Genomic DNA, 12,257 nt, shown 5'->3' on the forward strand with positions numbered 1-12,257 from the left:
CCTATCCACAATGTCAGTATAGGATTTCGATAGGCTAACACAACCAAAAATTGGCTGCTGCAACCAATTAAAAATGCTATGTCATATTTTACTATCTAATTTGCTGCAGCAACCAATCCTTTTTTTCAGTGCGCCCTAAACGCAAACGCTACCAACGCTGTTCGTGGAGCCAATAGCGTGATAGCGTTAGCAGCCTCCATGAACGACCTTAACGTATAGTGTTGATAGCGTTTTACATTCATCGAGATTAATGTAGAGGATTCTATTCTCAACCACCGACCAAACTGTTCTCTCTCTAATAATTTAAATTTTTAGAGTTTCGCGTAGAATATACATAACGTGAATTTTAAATTTTCTCGTAGTGAATAATAGAAGACAGAATACAATCTCAATTGCAATCTTTATGCCGCCAGGTCGGAGTGAAAACGTATTCTTGCTTGCTGTAAGTATCATCTTTAATTTTTCAAAGTGTCTGTCGAGCTTAACTTGCGTTTTTTTTTTCATCACAATTTGATTTCATCACAAATGTGTAGGTCGGAGGTATTTTGTTACTGGCGATTTTTGCCTAGCATTATTGCAAGCCATCATAGAGATTGTAATTAACATTGCGTTTTGTTATTCACTACGAGAAAATTTAAAATTCATATTACATCCTAAGGAGAACAAAAAAATCAAAGTAATGTCAATTTGACGCCATATTGATGAATTTATATCATTTTTTGGTCATGATAAAAATTTTGATCTCAGATGATCTAAGAATGACTTTATACTCCGAATGCGGGAATTTCGGATCACCTTGTATACATATGAAGTCATTCATATATAATGTCATTTATATATAAAATCATTTATATATAAAGTCATTCTTAGATCATCTGAGATCGAGATTTTTATCATTACACTCAGAGAAAAAAGTCGTATCAGTAACTATAAATTTGTAGTGAAATAGCGCCTCAACTATATACATATTATTAAATTCTAATAAGAATACTAGATTAAGTGAACTAAGAAAATATAATACATTAACCATATAAACAATTTATAAATGGTTAATATTACTATATTTTCTTAGTTCACTTAATTTACTTATTGTTGTTATTAAAACTTTATAATACATAGTTACAAATTTGTGTACGCATTTCTTATTTATTTTTGTCTTCCAAGTTTGAAACCAACGCTGCGCCTTTTATTGTAAGCTGAGTGGTTTCCTTCTTAGGGAAAACTGAACTCCGCTACGTCCCTCTGGTGACAAAGCCGCGCACTACTCGTACTGAGCGACCCTTTAAAAATTTTTGTCTAAACTAGAAAAATGTAATTGTTATATCTATTTGCATGAAGTCCAAGTAACTCAATGTGTAGTTGAGTCACTACTTCACTACTAATTAATAGTGCATACAATTTATTACCGTGACTATATTTTTATAATATTCAGCACTACTTTAGTTTCTATTACTTTGTAAAACTAGTTACAGGTACTTCAATTGCAAAAGTTGCCAAATTTATAGTTGCTGGAACTATTTTGTTTTCTCTCAGTGTACCAAAAAATGACATAAATTCGTCAATATGATGTCAAATTGACATTATTTTGATCTTCTTGTTTTCCTTAGGCATATACCTTACTTTGTACAGCACAGAATTTGCAGCATCATTGCAAAATCTCTGCAATATTGCTGCAACTTTTGTGCAACTTTGTGCTGTAGGGGGCGATGCAGTGAATAACGCAATCTGAATTTTTTAATATACAGGGGAACCTATGGACGGTTCAGGGAAAGTTTATAATCTGTAGCGGTTCTTGAAACAACATTCGATCGCGTAGTAATTCACAACAGTGCTGTTCACAGAGCTTGCAAACGCTAACGCTACCAATACACTATCTCGGAAGGAATGCGCAGTTATGATGTAACACATTAGTCCATTAGTACCATTAGTCCATTAGTGACGTCATGATTGTTTGTTAGCACTATTTGCAACTCTGCGAACAACTTGTAGCGTTAAATAGCGCGAATAACGTTTCTACGAACGCACTCATTGTGAATATAAAATAGGGTAATTATTTAGAATACCATACTCCTAAAATCTTAATAAAAATACACTCGTCCGACGCGTTTTCACTCAAAATTTGAAAGAATCTGGCAAAAAATGCGGCGGTCGGCCTCGTGAACCGAAATATTAAGCGTTGAAATTTAATATTTTAGAGGTTAAGATATCTGTCATCTCCCAGTAAACGAGAATGGATTGAAATGGATTCAGATTTTCAGAAATATAGATTCACGAATGTTAAAATGAATGCTTTTCAATTCTGAATGCATTTTTATTCATTTATAAGAATTGCATAGAGCATATCTATGCTTTTCAATCTAAAAATAATATCAGTGTTTTCTGTGCATTATGAATACTGTTCAATTCAAAATTTTGAATAGGAAATGCAGTTTTTCAATCCAATTGCATCCAATTGAATCCAATTAAATCCAAAAAAAAGTATTCGCTATTTAAAATACGCATTCGGATAGAAAAAAATTTCAATCCATTTTAATTCATTCTCGTTTACTGGGCTCCACTCGATACAGCGTTATGTATACATTCTGCTTTAATTACACAAATTCACTGCTTTAAAAACAAATTCTCTGCTTCACAAACACAAATTCACTGCTTTAAAAATATAAATTCACTGTTAATGCAAAGAATTTGTGTGCTTAAAGCAGTGAATTTATATTTTTAAAGCAGTGAATTTGTGTCTTTAAAGTAGTAAATTTGTGTTTGTGAAGCAGAGAAATTGTTTTTAAAGCAGTGAATTTGTGTAATTAAAGCAGAACATATACATAGCTATATTGAATCGGGATGGCAGATATCTTAACCTGTAAAATCTCGAACTTTAACGCTTAATATCTCTCCGTTCATGAGGCCGACCGCCGCATTTTTTTGCCAGATTCTTTCATTTTGAGTGAAAACGCGTCGAATGAGTGTATTTTTATTAAGATTTTAGGTGGAGAGAGTATGGCATTCTAAATAATTACCTAAAATAGAAATGGACATTAGACGATCAAAATTTCTTTGAATTCGTAAATTTGAAAAAAATCGAAAGAACAATCGAGCTTTGAATTTAAATGAGATTCGATTAATCGATCGAGTTTAGCCGAGTTTAGCCAACCCATGATGCAATGCAAAGTCCGCTTGCATTGCATCATGAGCAGACCTACAAAACACGAATAACCTCAAAATATTTCTTGTCTGTTTACATTGTGGTTGCACGAGAGTGAATAAAATTTTAAACAAGAGAAATTGCCACAATGACTCTCGAAGATTCATGGGAGGTCGTGAAACAAGCGGCCGAGAAAAACAGGCACGAGCTGGTGCTGTCGGGCACATCGGTGTCCGAACTGATGAAACTATCCGGCCTGGATAAGAACTTGTTTAACCTCCACAATTTAAATTATCTCAGTATAACGCATACGTGTCTTCAGGAGGTGCCGGACGAGATCGAGAAGCTGGCGAATCTTGCGACTTTGGTGCTGCACTCGAACGAGATCGTCACGTTACCGTGCGCGATAGCTAAACTGGCCAAGCTGAAGGTTCTCGATTGCTCGATGAACAAGTTGACCTCTCTCCCGAGGGAACTCGGTGATCATCCCCATTTGAGCACGATCAATCTTGCCTCGAATCTTCTACGAGATGTACCGTCGCTAACTTTGTGCACGAAATTGAGCAGCCTAGAGCTATCGAACAATCGCCTTGAGGCCTTTCCCGACGTTTGTCACACAGAACTCGTACATTTGTTCGAGATTTACGTTAATGGCAATCAAATAACGGAAATTCCAATTACTGTAAGCCGACTGCAGGGATTGAAGATTTTAAATATAGCAGATAACTTAATTTCTGGTAATGCAACTTTATTTCCATACCATATGTATGTTTCTCGTTGAATTTCGTCCTTGAATATTCTTAAGTATCATTAAACATTCAAAGATAAGTAATACTTTAATTGTATTATAACACGCAGTTGTACCAAGTGAATTAGCAGATTGTACTAAACTGAAGGAGGTGTATCTGAAAGGGAATAAATTGTCGGATAGGAGGCTAACAAAATTAATTAATCAGTGCTCCACGAAGCAAGTATTGGATTATGTCAAATCGCACTGCCCAAGAAGTGAATTGTCCACGACAGAAAATAATACGTCAAAGAAAGGGAAGAGGAGCCAGAAAGTATCCGAAGGTGAAAGTGTAGTCGACGGCTTGGCGCATAAATTAAAAATCTTGAAAGTACTGGACGACACACCAGTGATAAAAATTACAGAACACGTGAAAAGTATCAGGCCTTATATAGCTGCGTGTACTGTGAAAAATATAAACTTCACAGAGGAGAGTTTCAAAAAGTTTATTCAGCTGCAGACAAGATTACACGATGGAATATGTGAGAAAAGGAATGCAGCTACAATAGCAACTCACGATTTGAAACTCATTGTACCTGGTAGATATCGAGTATTTAATAAGAATTATATTATTTGTGCTTTAATGTTTTATCAAGATGCATTTTGTTACTCATAGGAGATCTCACATATACGGCGAAGGTGCCCACAGAATTTGAAATAAAGCCTCTAATGTACAACAAGATGTACACAGGCGCGGATCTATTTCAGAAGTTGCAGATGGAAGCTGAGACTTTACGTAAAGAGAAGAAACGAAATGTGTATTCTGGAATACACAAGTATCTATATCTGCTGGAAGGCAAACCTTTATTCCCATGTCTGTTGGACCAATCGCAGCAAGTTATTTCGTTTCCACCCATCACAAACAGTGATATAACGAAAATGACTGTAGCCACCCAAGAGATGCTTGTGGAAGTAACTAGTGCTATATCACACACAATTTGCAGGTGAGATTCTAATGTATATGTAACAATGTTTGAACGATACACTATATCTCAACTCTTTTTAACTGTAAGTTCCGAAATATACATGATAGATATAGTAAGTCTTAAACTAAGAAATCAACCGGTTGTGTGCTCATTTCTAGCGATGTAGATTAATCTCACAATCAGTTCAATTTATTTGTTATCTTTTTTTAATTCTTAGAACTAGAAGATAAAGAGTTACTTGAAGCAAGATTAAAATTAATCTATTCTAGTAGTAATATTTTTGTTAAATGTAGAATAAAAGATATATTGGATTAATATTAGATCAATCTTGAGCCAATATTTAACCAATATTGAATAAAATACCAGGTTAAATGTACAAATTAACCAACAAATGAAAAACTTAAAAAAGAGACCAATTCTCTAACAACATCTTGTACTCTTTTATTCCCAGGAATGTGTTGGATCAATTTCTGAAGGAATTGATAGTCTCGGGTCTCACCGATTCCGCAGAATCGAAGGATACGGATAACAAGTGTAACAACTTGACGGTTCAACAAGTTAAAGTAGTCGACACCCAAGGAAATCTAAAGTTGGTATATCCTTCAAGGGCAGATTTGAATCTTAGCGAACAGCTTGTCGTTATATTACGAGAATAAGGAGAATGTGGAGAGCAGTTGGAATTTTGCTCAACCTGGAGATGAGTTTAAAATTTAATAAAGTTTTTTTTTCGTAAAAAGAGAGGAAAAAGAAAAAGAGAGAAATATAGATTCGTCAAATAGAGAAGCTCCTTATTTTTGATTCGCTCGTAATTCGAAAACTCGATGTGAGAATTATTAAACCGGAGAGTAATTAATTTTTTTTCTAATGTATTCGTCGTGAGAGATGTCGAGATCGCGTGACGAAGCATAACGAAGTAATCGCGGAAGTGAGCCGAACGCGATGGGCGCGTTCAGCTCGTTTTATCGCGCCGATTAGAGGCGTTCGGTGACAGGATGCGGCGGTTATCCGCAGATTTGAATGGTCGCGAAGGGACATCGGCCGGCGCAGCGGTAGCTACCCAGCGGCGACGATGGTGGCGCTACCGTCTCGCTGCCGAATCGCGCCGTCTCGACGAGCGCCGGTGCTCTGGATCCTCGTCTGTTTTTATAAATATTGTACTTTGCTACGCGTGCCGCGTTCGCGTTCGAAACTCCCGACGTTCGTTGACCGACACCCTCCGCTGCGTCCCCGCGGGTCGTTCGCCGCGACGATCGCCCTTCATGGTGTCCCGGCGATAAGAAGAAGGTGCTCCGACAGAGGTTGGCCAACTTTCCTCGATATGCGCGAGTGTTTGAAGTGATAATATGGCGCCGAAATTATGACTGGTCACGTCGGGGGAGCGAGAAGTTTGAGGTTAGTACGTTCGTTTCCACCTTCTCGCCCGGAGTCACCCGCTGTGTCATCGCGGTGTCGAATTTCCTTTTCGTTCCGCCGTCATTTCGCCTCGAGCCCTACAGTGGACACGCGGCCCGTTGAACGTATCGCGCGCCCGGTCGCGCGCCTGCGAAACTATCCGTCACGTTTTATAATTAACGTTGTTTTTATGGGCAGGTGCCTCAATTACGGTATAGTCACGCGCGTCATTGTCCCCGCGGTGACATCGTCGCCAGGCTCCCCGTGCGGAACGAGCGCGATAATACGAAATATGTCGGCTATTCTCTGCAACATATCCAACGTATCCTACACGGTCCCTTATCCTTTCCTTTACATTACTTTACGTCACAAATTGAGAATATTTTTGCTTATCATGTTCGATATATTGATAATATATCTCTTGTTTTGAATTTGTATTATACAAAGTTTATATCTAGTTGAAAAGAGACTACTATGCGTATAGTGTTTTTTTTTAAATATTATTTTTGTTTACCATATGTTGCAAATTGAATGGAGCTGATGTATGCATAATGTTCATACAATTACAGTTCGTCCTCTTGTATATGCTGATTTTGATATTCATAGAATTCAGTGTAATAAACTTAAGCAAGGAAATGTTAAAATTATGTTTTATTCAACACATTGTGATACATCGAAATCATTTTTGCTGTATACATGTAGAATGTGTTACACGAAGAATATGTTAGGTCCTCTAAACTGTCTACTGGAAAAATATAAAAAGATATAAGGAATATCGATAGGAATCTGTAATTTCTACATATCCAAGATCTTGAAAGTAGAACATCAATAACTTACTGTTCTAGTGTATAATAAATGCTATAAATGATATCCTACACAACGAGTCTATTGCCCGTATTCATAGTCAGACCTTATACTTTAGGCTTCCTTAAATTTATCTTTAGATGCTCAGTAGTCAATAAAATAATTCGTAGAGCATCTGAAGATAAATTTAAGGAAACCTTAAATATAAGGCCTGACTATGGGCGGTATTCATAGTCGATTCTTATATTAAAGACCGTCTTACTTGAGTAAGTACAGTCTTAAGATGTCACGAACCAATCAGAAGGCCGTATTAGCATTTTAAGACATTACTTAAGACGATCTTGAAATAAGAACGGATTATGAATACCGCCCTATGAATACGGGCCTATGTACGGGCAACTAGGGCCACAACCTTATTTTAAGAGGCCCTGAGCCGTAAAGCCGTAAGAAATTGACCAATCACAGTCGATTATTTTTCTCATATTCAACTGTGATTGGTCAATTTCTTAAGGCTTTATAGCTTACGGCCTCTTAAAGCAAGGTTATGGACCTAGACTATGACTGCGTTTAGCAGAAAAACCAGTTTTGCAAGTATTGTAAAATTCTTTAATATGATCGATTTATACATTTAGATTCAATGAGAAACCAAAGGAAAGACCAATCATATTAAAGAATTTTACAGCAGTTGCAAAATTGTTTTTCTGCTGAACGCAGCTTACGAACTATGCTATGTTGGTAACGAAATATTTTGGTCTTTGTCACTATTAGTGCTTGAAAAATAAATTCCTCTCCTCTTTCATAAAAGTATACATTTCACATATATTCTAACATGAGAGAGTTTGGCCATTTATCTTCAGGTTATTTTTAAAGAATAATATTTCCTGCGCATCAACTAATAGGCCTATTCTGTAACTTTTGACGAGTGTTGTCGTTAAACTTCTGACGAGTGTTATCATTAAACTTTTTTACTATACATTATATCTGGGATAATATATAGCGATAAAAATCATTGTCGTTCGAACTTACAAGATAGGTCTATAAGTTAAAGAAAGACATCTTTTGACCACGCATTTTTAAACACGTTCTTTCTGCTTCTTAAAAATATATATGGAAGTATGTAAACATGCGTGTATCAATTTATAGAATAGGAAGATTGTAGATCACATTCAACTTGACTAGCAAACAATGCGTCGAGAGAGCGAGAGATTTTTAATTCACTTTAAGCCGCTCTTGGCGTTCTTTCACGTCAATGATGCTGAGATTGATGCACGCCACGTATCCGTGTAATAGAGAGATAGCAGCTTTGACAAATGCTATCGGGAAGGTCAAGTGCACGATTAATCTGTACAGACTCATACCCGCAACTGCAAGATAAAATGTCATTATACGTTTTCACATTTGAGAAAGAAACATGGTATTGCAATGTTACTTACAAATTGGTCCTGGGGTAAAATGCAATAGGTACAGACCAGCGTAGAATGCTTCGTTGCCAGCGCACATGAAGAATAGTACCATACGGTTTGTGTAATACAGTCTCATGATCGGATTCTCAGACATATCGACAAACTTATGACTGGTTTTTCCTTGCAGAAGAGTCCTGATGTATTTCGATAAGGCAATTATTACATTTCTTTACTAGTTTACGCCGCATACATTATTATTCATGTAATACAGTGCTATCTTAGACGTAATAAGAACAGACTGTGCATTTCTATGAAGTTGTCGCTATTGGATTAGAAAGAGTGAAGTAGTTTGAAGAAGAGTTCCGATAATAGGAACATTAGCTTGAAGCATATCGCTCTCTTTCTCTAAAGTATCAAGTTAAAAGGTCTGTTTTTTATTCCTGCACTAAACTACTACAACTCTCTTTCTCGCTTTCACAAAATATCAAAAACAAACCTATCTCACTTTAAAAAGTGTACACTAGTTCTCAGCAATAGAAAACATCTGAAGAGAGCTGATAATTGAAGAGAGATATGTTCAATTGTTTCCAGGGCTGGGTATTTTTGCATTTAAAATGCCATTTAAAATGTAATTCTATTTAAAATGCTAAATGTAAAATACTTAAAAAAATGTATATTAAAATGTATGTAAGGAAAACCATTCTGTATTTGAAAACTATTTAAAATATCTATTTACCCATTTTACATATAAAGTGGATTCGAAAAACATTTTACATTTTAAATACATTTTTTTAAGTATTTTATATTTGGCATTTTAAATGATTACCCAGCCCTGATTGTTTCCAACAAAACACAGAAACTAAGATCGATGCGCAGTCTACACCTATTATGTTTATGAGTGCTGTTTAAGATTTGTAATTTTATACAATGGCTTAACCTATCAGTATTTACACCTGTTAACTTCCTTTTTCTTAATAGAGAAAGAATAGGAAAAGGAAGGTAAAAAACGTAAATGCTGATATCAAGCCAGTGCTTAGAATAACAGATTTTGGACAGCACTGATGTATTACAATCTAAGGCTCGTATTCATAGTCAGACCTTGTGCTTAAGGCTTCCTTAAATTTATCTTTAGATGCTCTAGTAGCCAATGAAATAATTCGTAGAGCATCTGAAGATATATTTAAGGAAGCCTTAAATATAAAGCCTGACTATGAATACGGGCATAAATGTATTATACGATATTTCTTACGTGTGCAAATATATCCAGTGGCACGATATGTCGATAGCCATGCTCAATTGAAACCAGAAGGTGTAGGGTCGATAGAATTGGCACAATGTAGCCATGAGACACATCGTGCCGATTCTATCCGTCAGCTGATCCAAGATCGCACCAAACTTGGTGCTCTGATTGTAATACCTGGCCGCATGGCCGTCTATAGCATCCAGCAACGAGCTAACCACGTAACACCATGATGCAATGACGTAGTTGGTAGACATAAAGTAGAAGGAAATCAATGCCAGAATCACTCTGCCGAAACCTGTTGAAATGCATAATTATATTTTCTGTTATGTTTGGTACGTAAACATGACTTTAACTACTGTTTTATCATTATAATCAATCGGAAAATAATTCAAAATTTACTCTTTCAGAAGCTGAAAATAGAAATTAAGTACTTTGAAAGAATTACAAGGAAAATTATTATTGACTGGCCGATATAAATGTTACATAAAACAATAGCGGCTGACTCAATCAATACAATGCAACCTTAAAAAGCCGTCGTACAGCCGCAAGATTTGCAGTTTTATACGATCGTCTCATCGACTGAATTACTTCGAATTACATGGAACGATTTGTCGAGAGAAAATCCGATTTCCAGCCACCTGTGTCTCATTCAATTGAATCTTGGCGGGCATCGATACCTGCCCAGTCTTACTGCGTATTGCATAAAAAATAATGGTTCCACACGTCGCACTCGTCAGTGTGATTATCTCACAAGGAAAATATCTCGAGATTAGGTATTTACCGATGATATTCGGCACGAACAAAAAGATATTCTCCGACTTGGTCATTTCGGCGTGCTCCGCGGCGTAGATCTCCTCGTGGGAATATCTATCTACGAGATAATGACTTATCTAGAACTGCCGGCCCGTGTCAGGGATTATCTCGATGCTGACTCGCCGTAGACACTTCACTCGGGACCCTGACGGATCGTCAATGCACGAACGATTTTCTCTTTCTGTCTCCCGGTATCACGAGCGTCGATCCGGATACAGCTGGCGGCCGACAGCAACGGGAACAAAGTGTCGGCATCGAGCGGTATCGTATTCGTGCGACTTCGAGATGTATCGACCTGCGGTGACGCGTACTGCCTGCAAAAATCCATGGCCGTGACTAATCCTGCACGCGCCACGTGCACTTTTGCCTGTACTTGACTTGAGGTTTGTTTTTTATTGCTGCATTGTGGACTAGAATTTACTTCCTTGCTTTTGCCAAATATATGTATATCAAACGTATATTTATTTCACTTTAAAGACTGTATGTTATATATTATGGTTCAGCTGTAAAAAACAGACCTTTGATATTTGAAAAACGCAGGTCATATCATTGTCCTGCATTCTCTATACTTGGATTCGATAAAATGATTAAATTATCAAGTAATTTAATAATATGGATTTATACCTCCTTATTTTTGCCAAATATATATCAAACGTATATTTATTTCACTTTAAAGAGTGTATGTTATATATTATGGTTCAGCTATAAAAAACAGACCTTTGATATTTGAACAACGCAGGTCATATCATTGCTCTGCATTCTCTATACTTGGGGTGATTCGACAAAATGATTATTCAACTAATTAATTAAAACTTGACGTTATATAAATATTTACATATCCATATTATTAAATTACTTGATAATTTATGTAAATCTTTATATATAACGTCAAGTTTTAATTAATTAGTTGAATTAATAAAGTATAGAATATATAGATCCCGGGTGGAAATTACGACCTGGCGCTATATGGCCCCCATCTAGTTTTCCACGAGTTAATGTAGGCGCTATATTGGAAGGCTAGCCTGGGGTTATACTGGGTGGTAACGGCAATAATGACCAGCCCCAATATTGGGAAACTTTCTTGGCCCTAGTTCGCGATGCGCTGTAGGCCCAATATTGGAAAATTGTCTAGGTCCTGGTTCGCGAAGTGGTGCCGCTGAAATTTGAGAAAACTGTCTAGGCCTTGATCACGAGTGTGTTGCCCCAAGATATTAAATCTGTCTAGTCGCTATCTAGGAAGGAACGGGGTAATCTAGTTAGTTTAAAATAAATTTTAAACGCATAATGCGTCGTCTATAATTCACGGAGTAAGAAGAGTAAGAAATTGACTAAGCACAGTCGATTGTGAGAAGAATACTGTCGTCGATATCGACTGTGATTGGTCAATTTCTTATTCTTACTTCTTACTTTATATTATTGAATAACATTAGTTATATATATTAAAAAATGGTTATCATCATGGTAGAAGTATAAGGGTATGCTCAATCAGTGGTAGATCACTGCGCATGTATCAAGCATACGTCACATTCGGCCAGCCTTCGGCTATATCCGGAGCAGTTCGTGTCAATGTAATATCGTCGTCATGTCGCCAACATATGTGCAGCACATGCCGAATAAATTCTGTAGTGCAAAGTCGAGTGATTTCACATTCAAAATACGTTGTGCGGTTAAAGGATGCGAAAATTATCATCATAAGATAAAAAATGAATCGGATCGAAAGGAGTCGGAAAATTTTTCGGATTGAAAGGCA

The 12,257-nt window shown here is 36.6% G+C and overlaps 2 protein-coding genes across 2 annotated transcripts; one reads left to right on the top strand and one right to left on the bottom strand.

Annotated features, from left to right (window-relative positions):
* The first annotated feature begins 3,202 nt into the window (after window positions 1-3,202).
* Window positions 3,203-6,604, top strand: LOC108724874 (leucine-rich repeat-containing protein 47). Its single transcript, XM_018451557.1, has 4 exons — window positions 3,203-3,876; window positions 3,998-4,465; window positions 4,543-4,870; window positions 5,304-6,604. Exons 1-4 carry the CDS (start codon window positions 3,288-3,290, stop codon window positions 5,506-5,508), a joined length of 1,590 nt encoding a protein of 529 aa, XP_018307059.1. The 5' UTR covers window positions 3,203-3,287; the 3' UTR covers window positions 5,509-6,604.
* A 922-nt stretch (window positions 6,605-7,526) lies between these two features.
* On the bottom strand, window positions 7,527-10,885 carry Pis (phosphatidylinositol synthase). Its single transcript, XM_018451490.1, has 4 exons — window positions 10,476-10,885; window positions 9,701-9,989; window positions 8,482-8,645; window positions 7,527-8,412 (listed from the first exon to the last, which is right to left on the bottom strand). Exons 1-4 carry the CDS (start codon window positions 10,519-10,521, stop codon window positions 8,258-8,260), a joined length of 654 nt encoding a protein of 217 aa, XP_018306992.1. The 5' UTR covers window positions 10,522-10,885; the 3' UTR covers window positions 7,527-8,257.
* Between the last annotated feature and the right edge of the window lie 1,372 nt (window positions 10,886-12,257).

Source organism: Mycetomoellerius zeteki, unplaced genomic scaffold (genome assembly GCF_001594055.1).
Source record: "Mycetomoellerius zeteki isolate Tzet28-1 unplaced genomic scaffold, Tzet1.0 scaffold311, whole genome shotgun sequence".
In the NCBI taxonomy this organism is placed as follows: Eukaryota; Metazoa; Arthropoda; class Insecta; order Hymenoptera; family Formicidae; genus Mycetomoellerius; species Mycetomoellerius zeteki.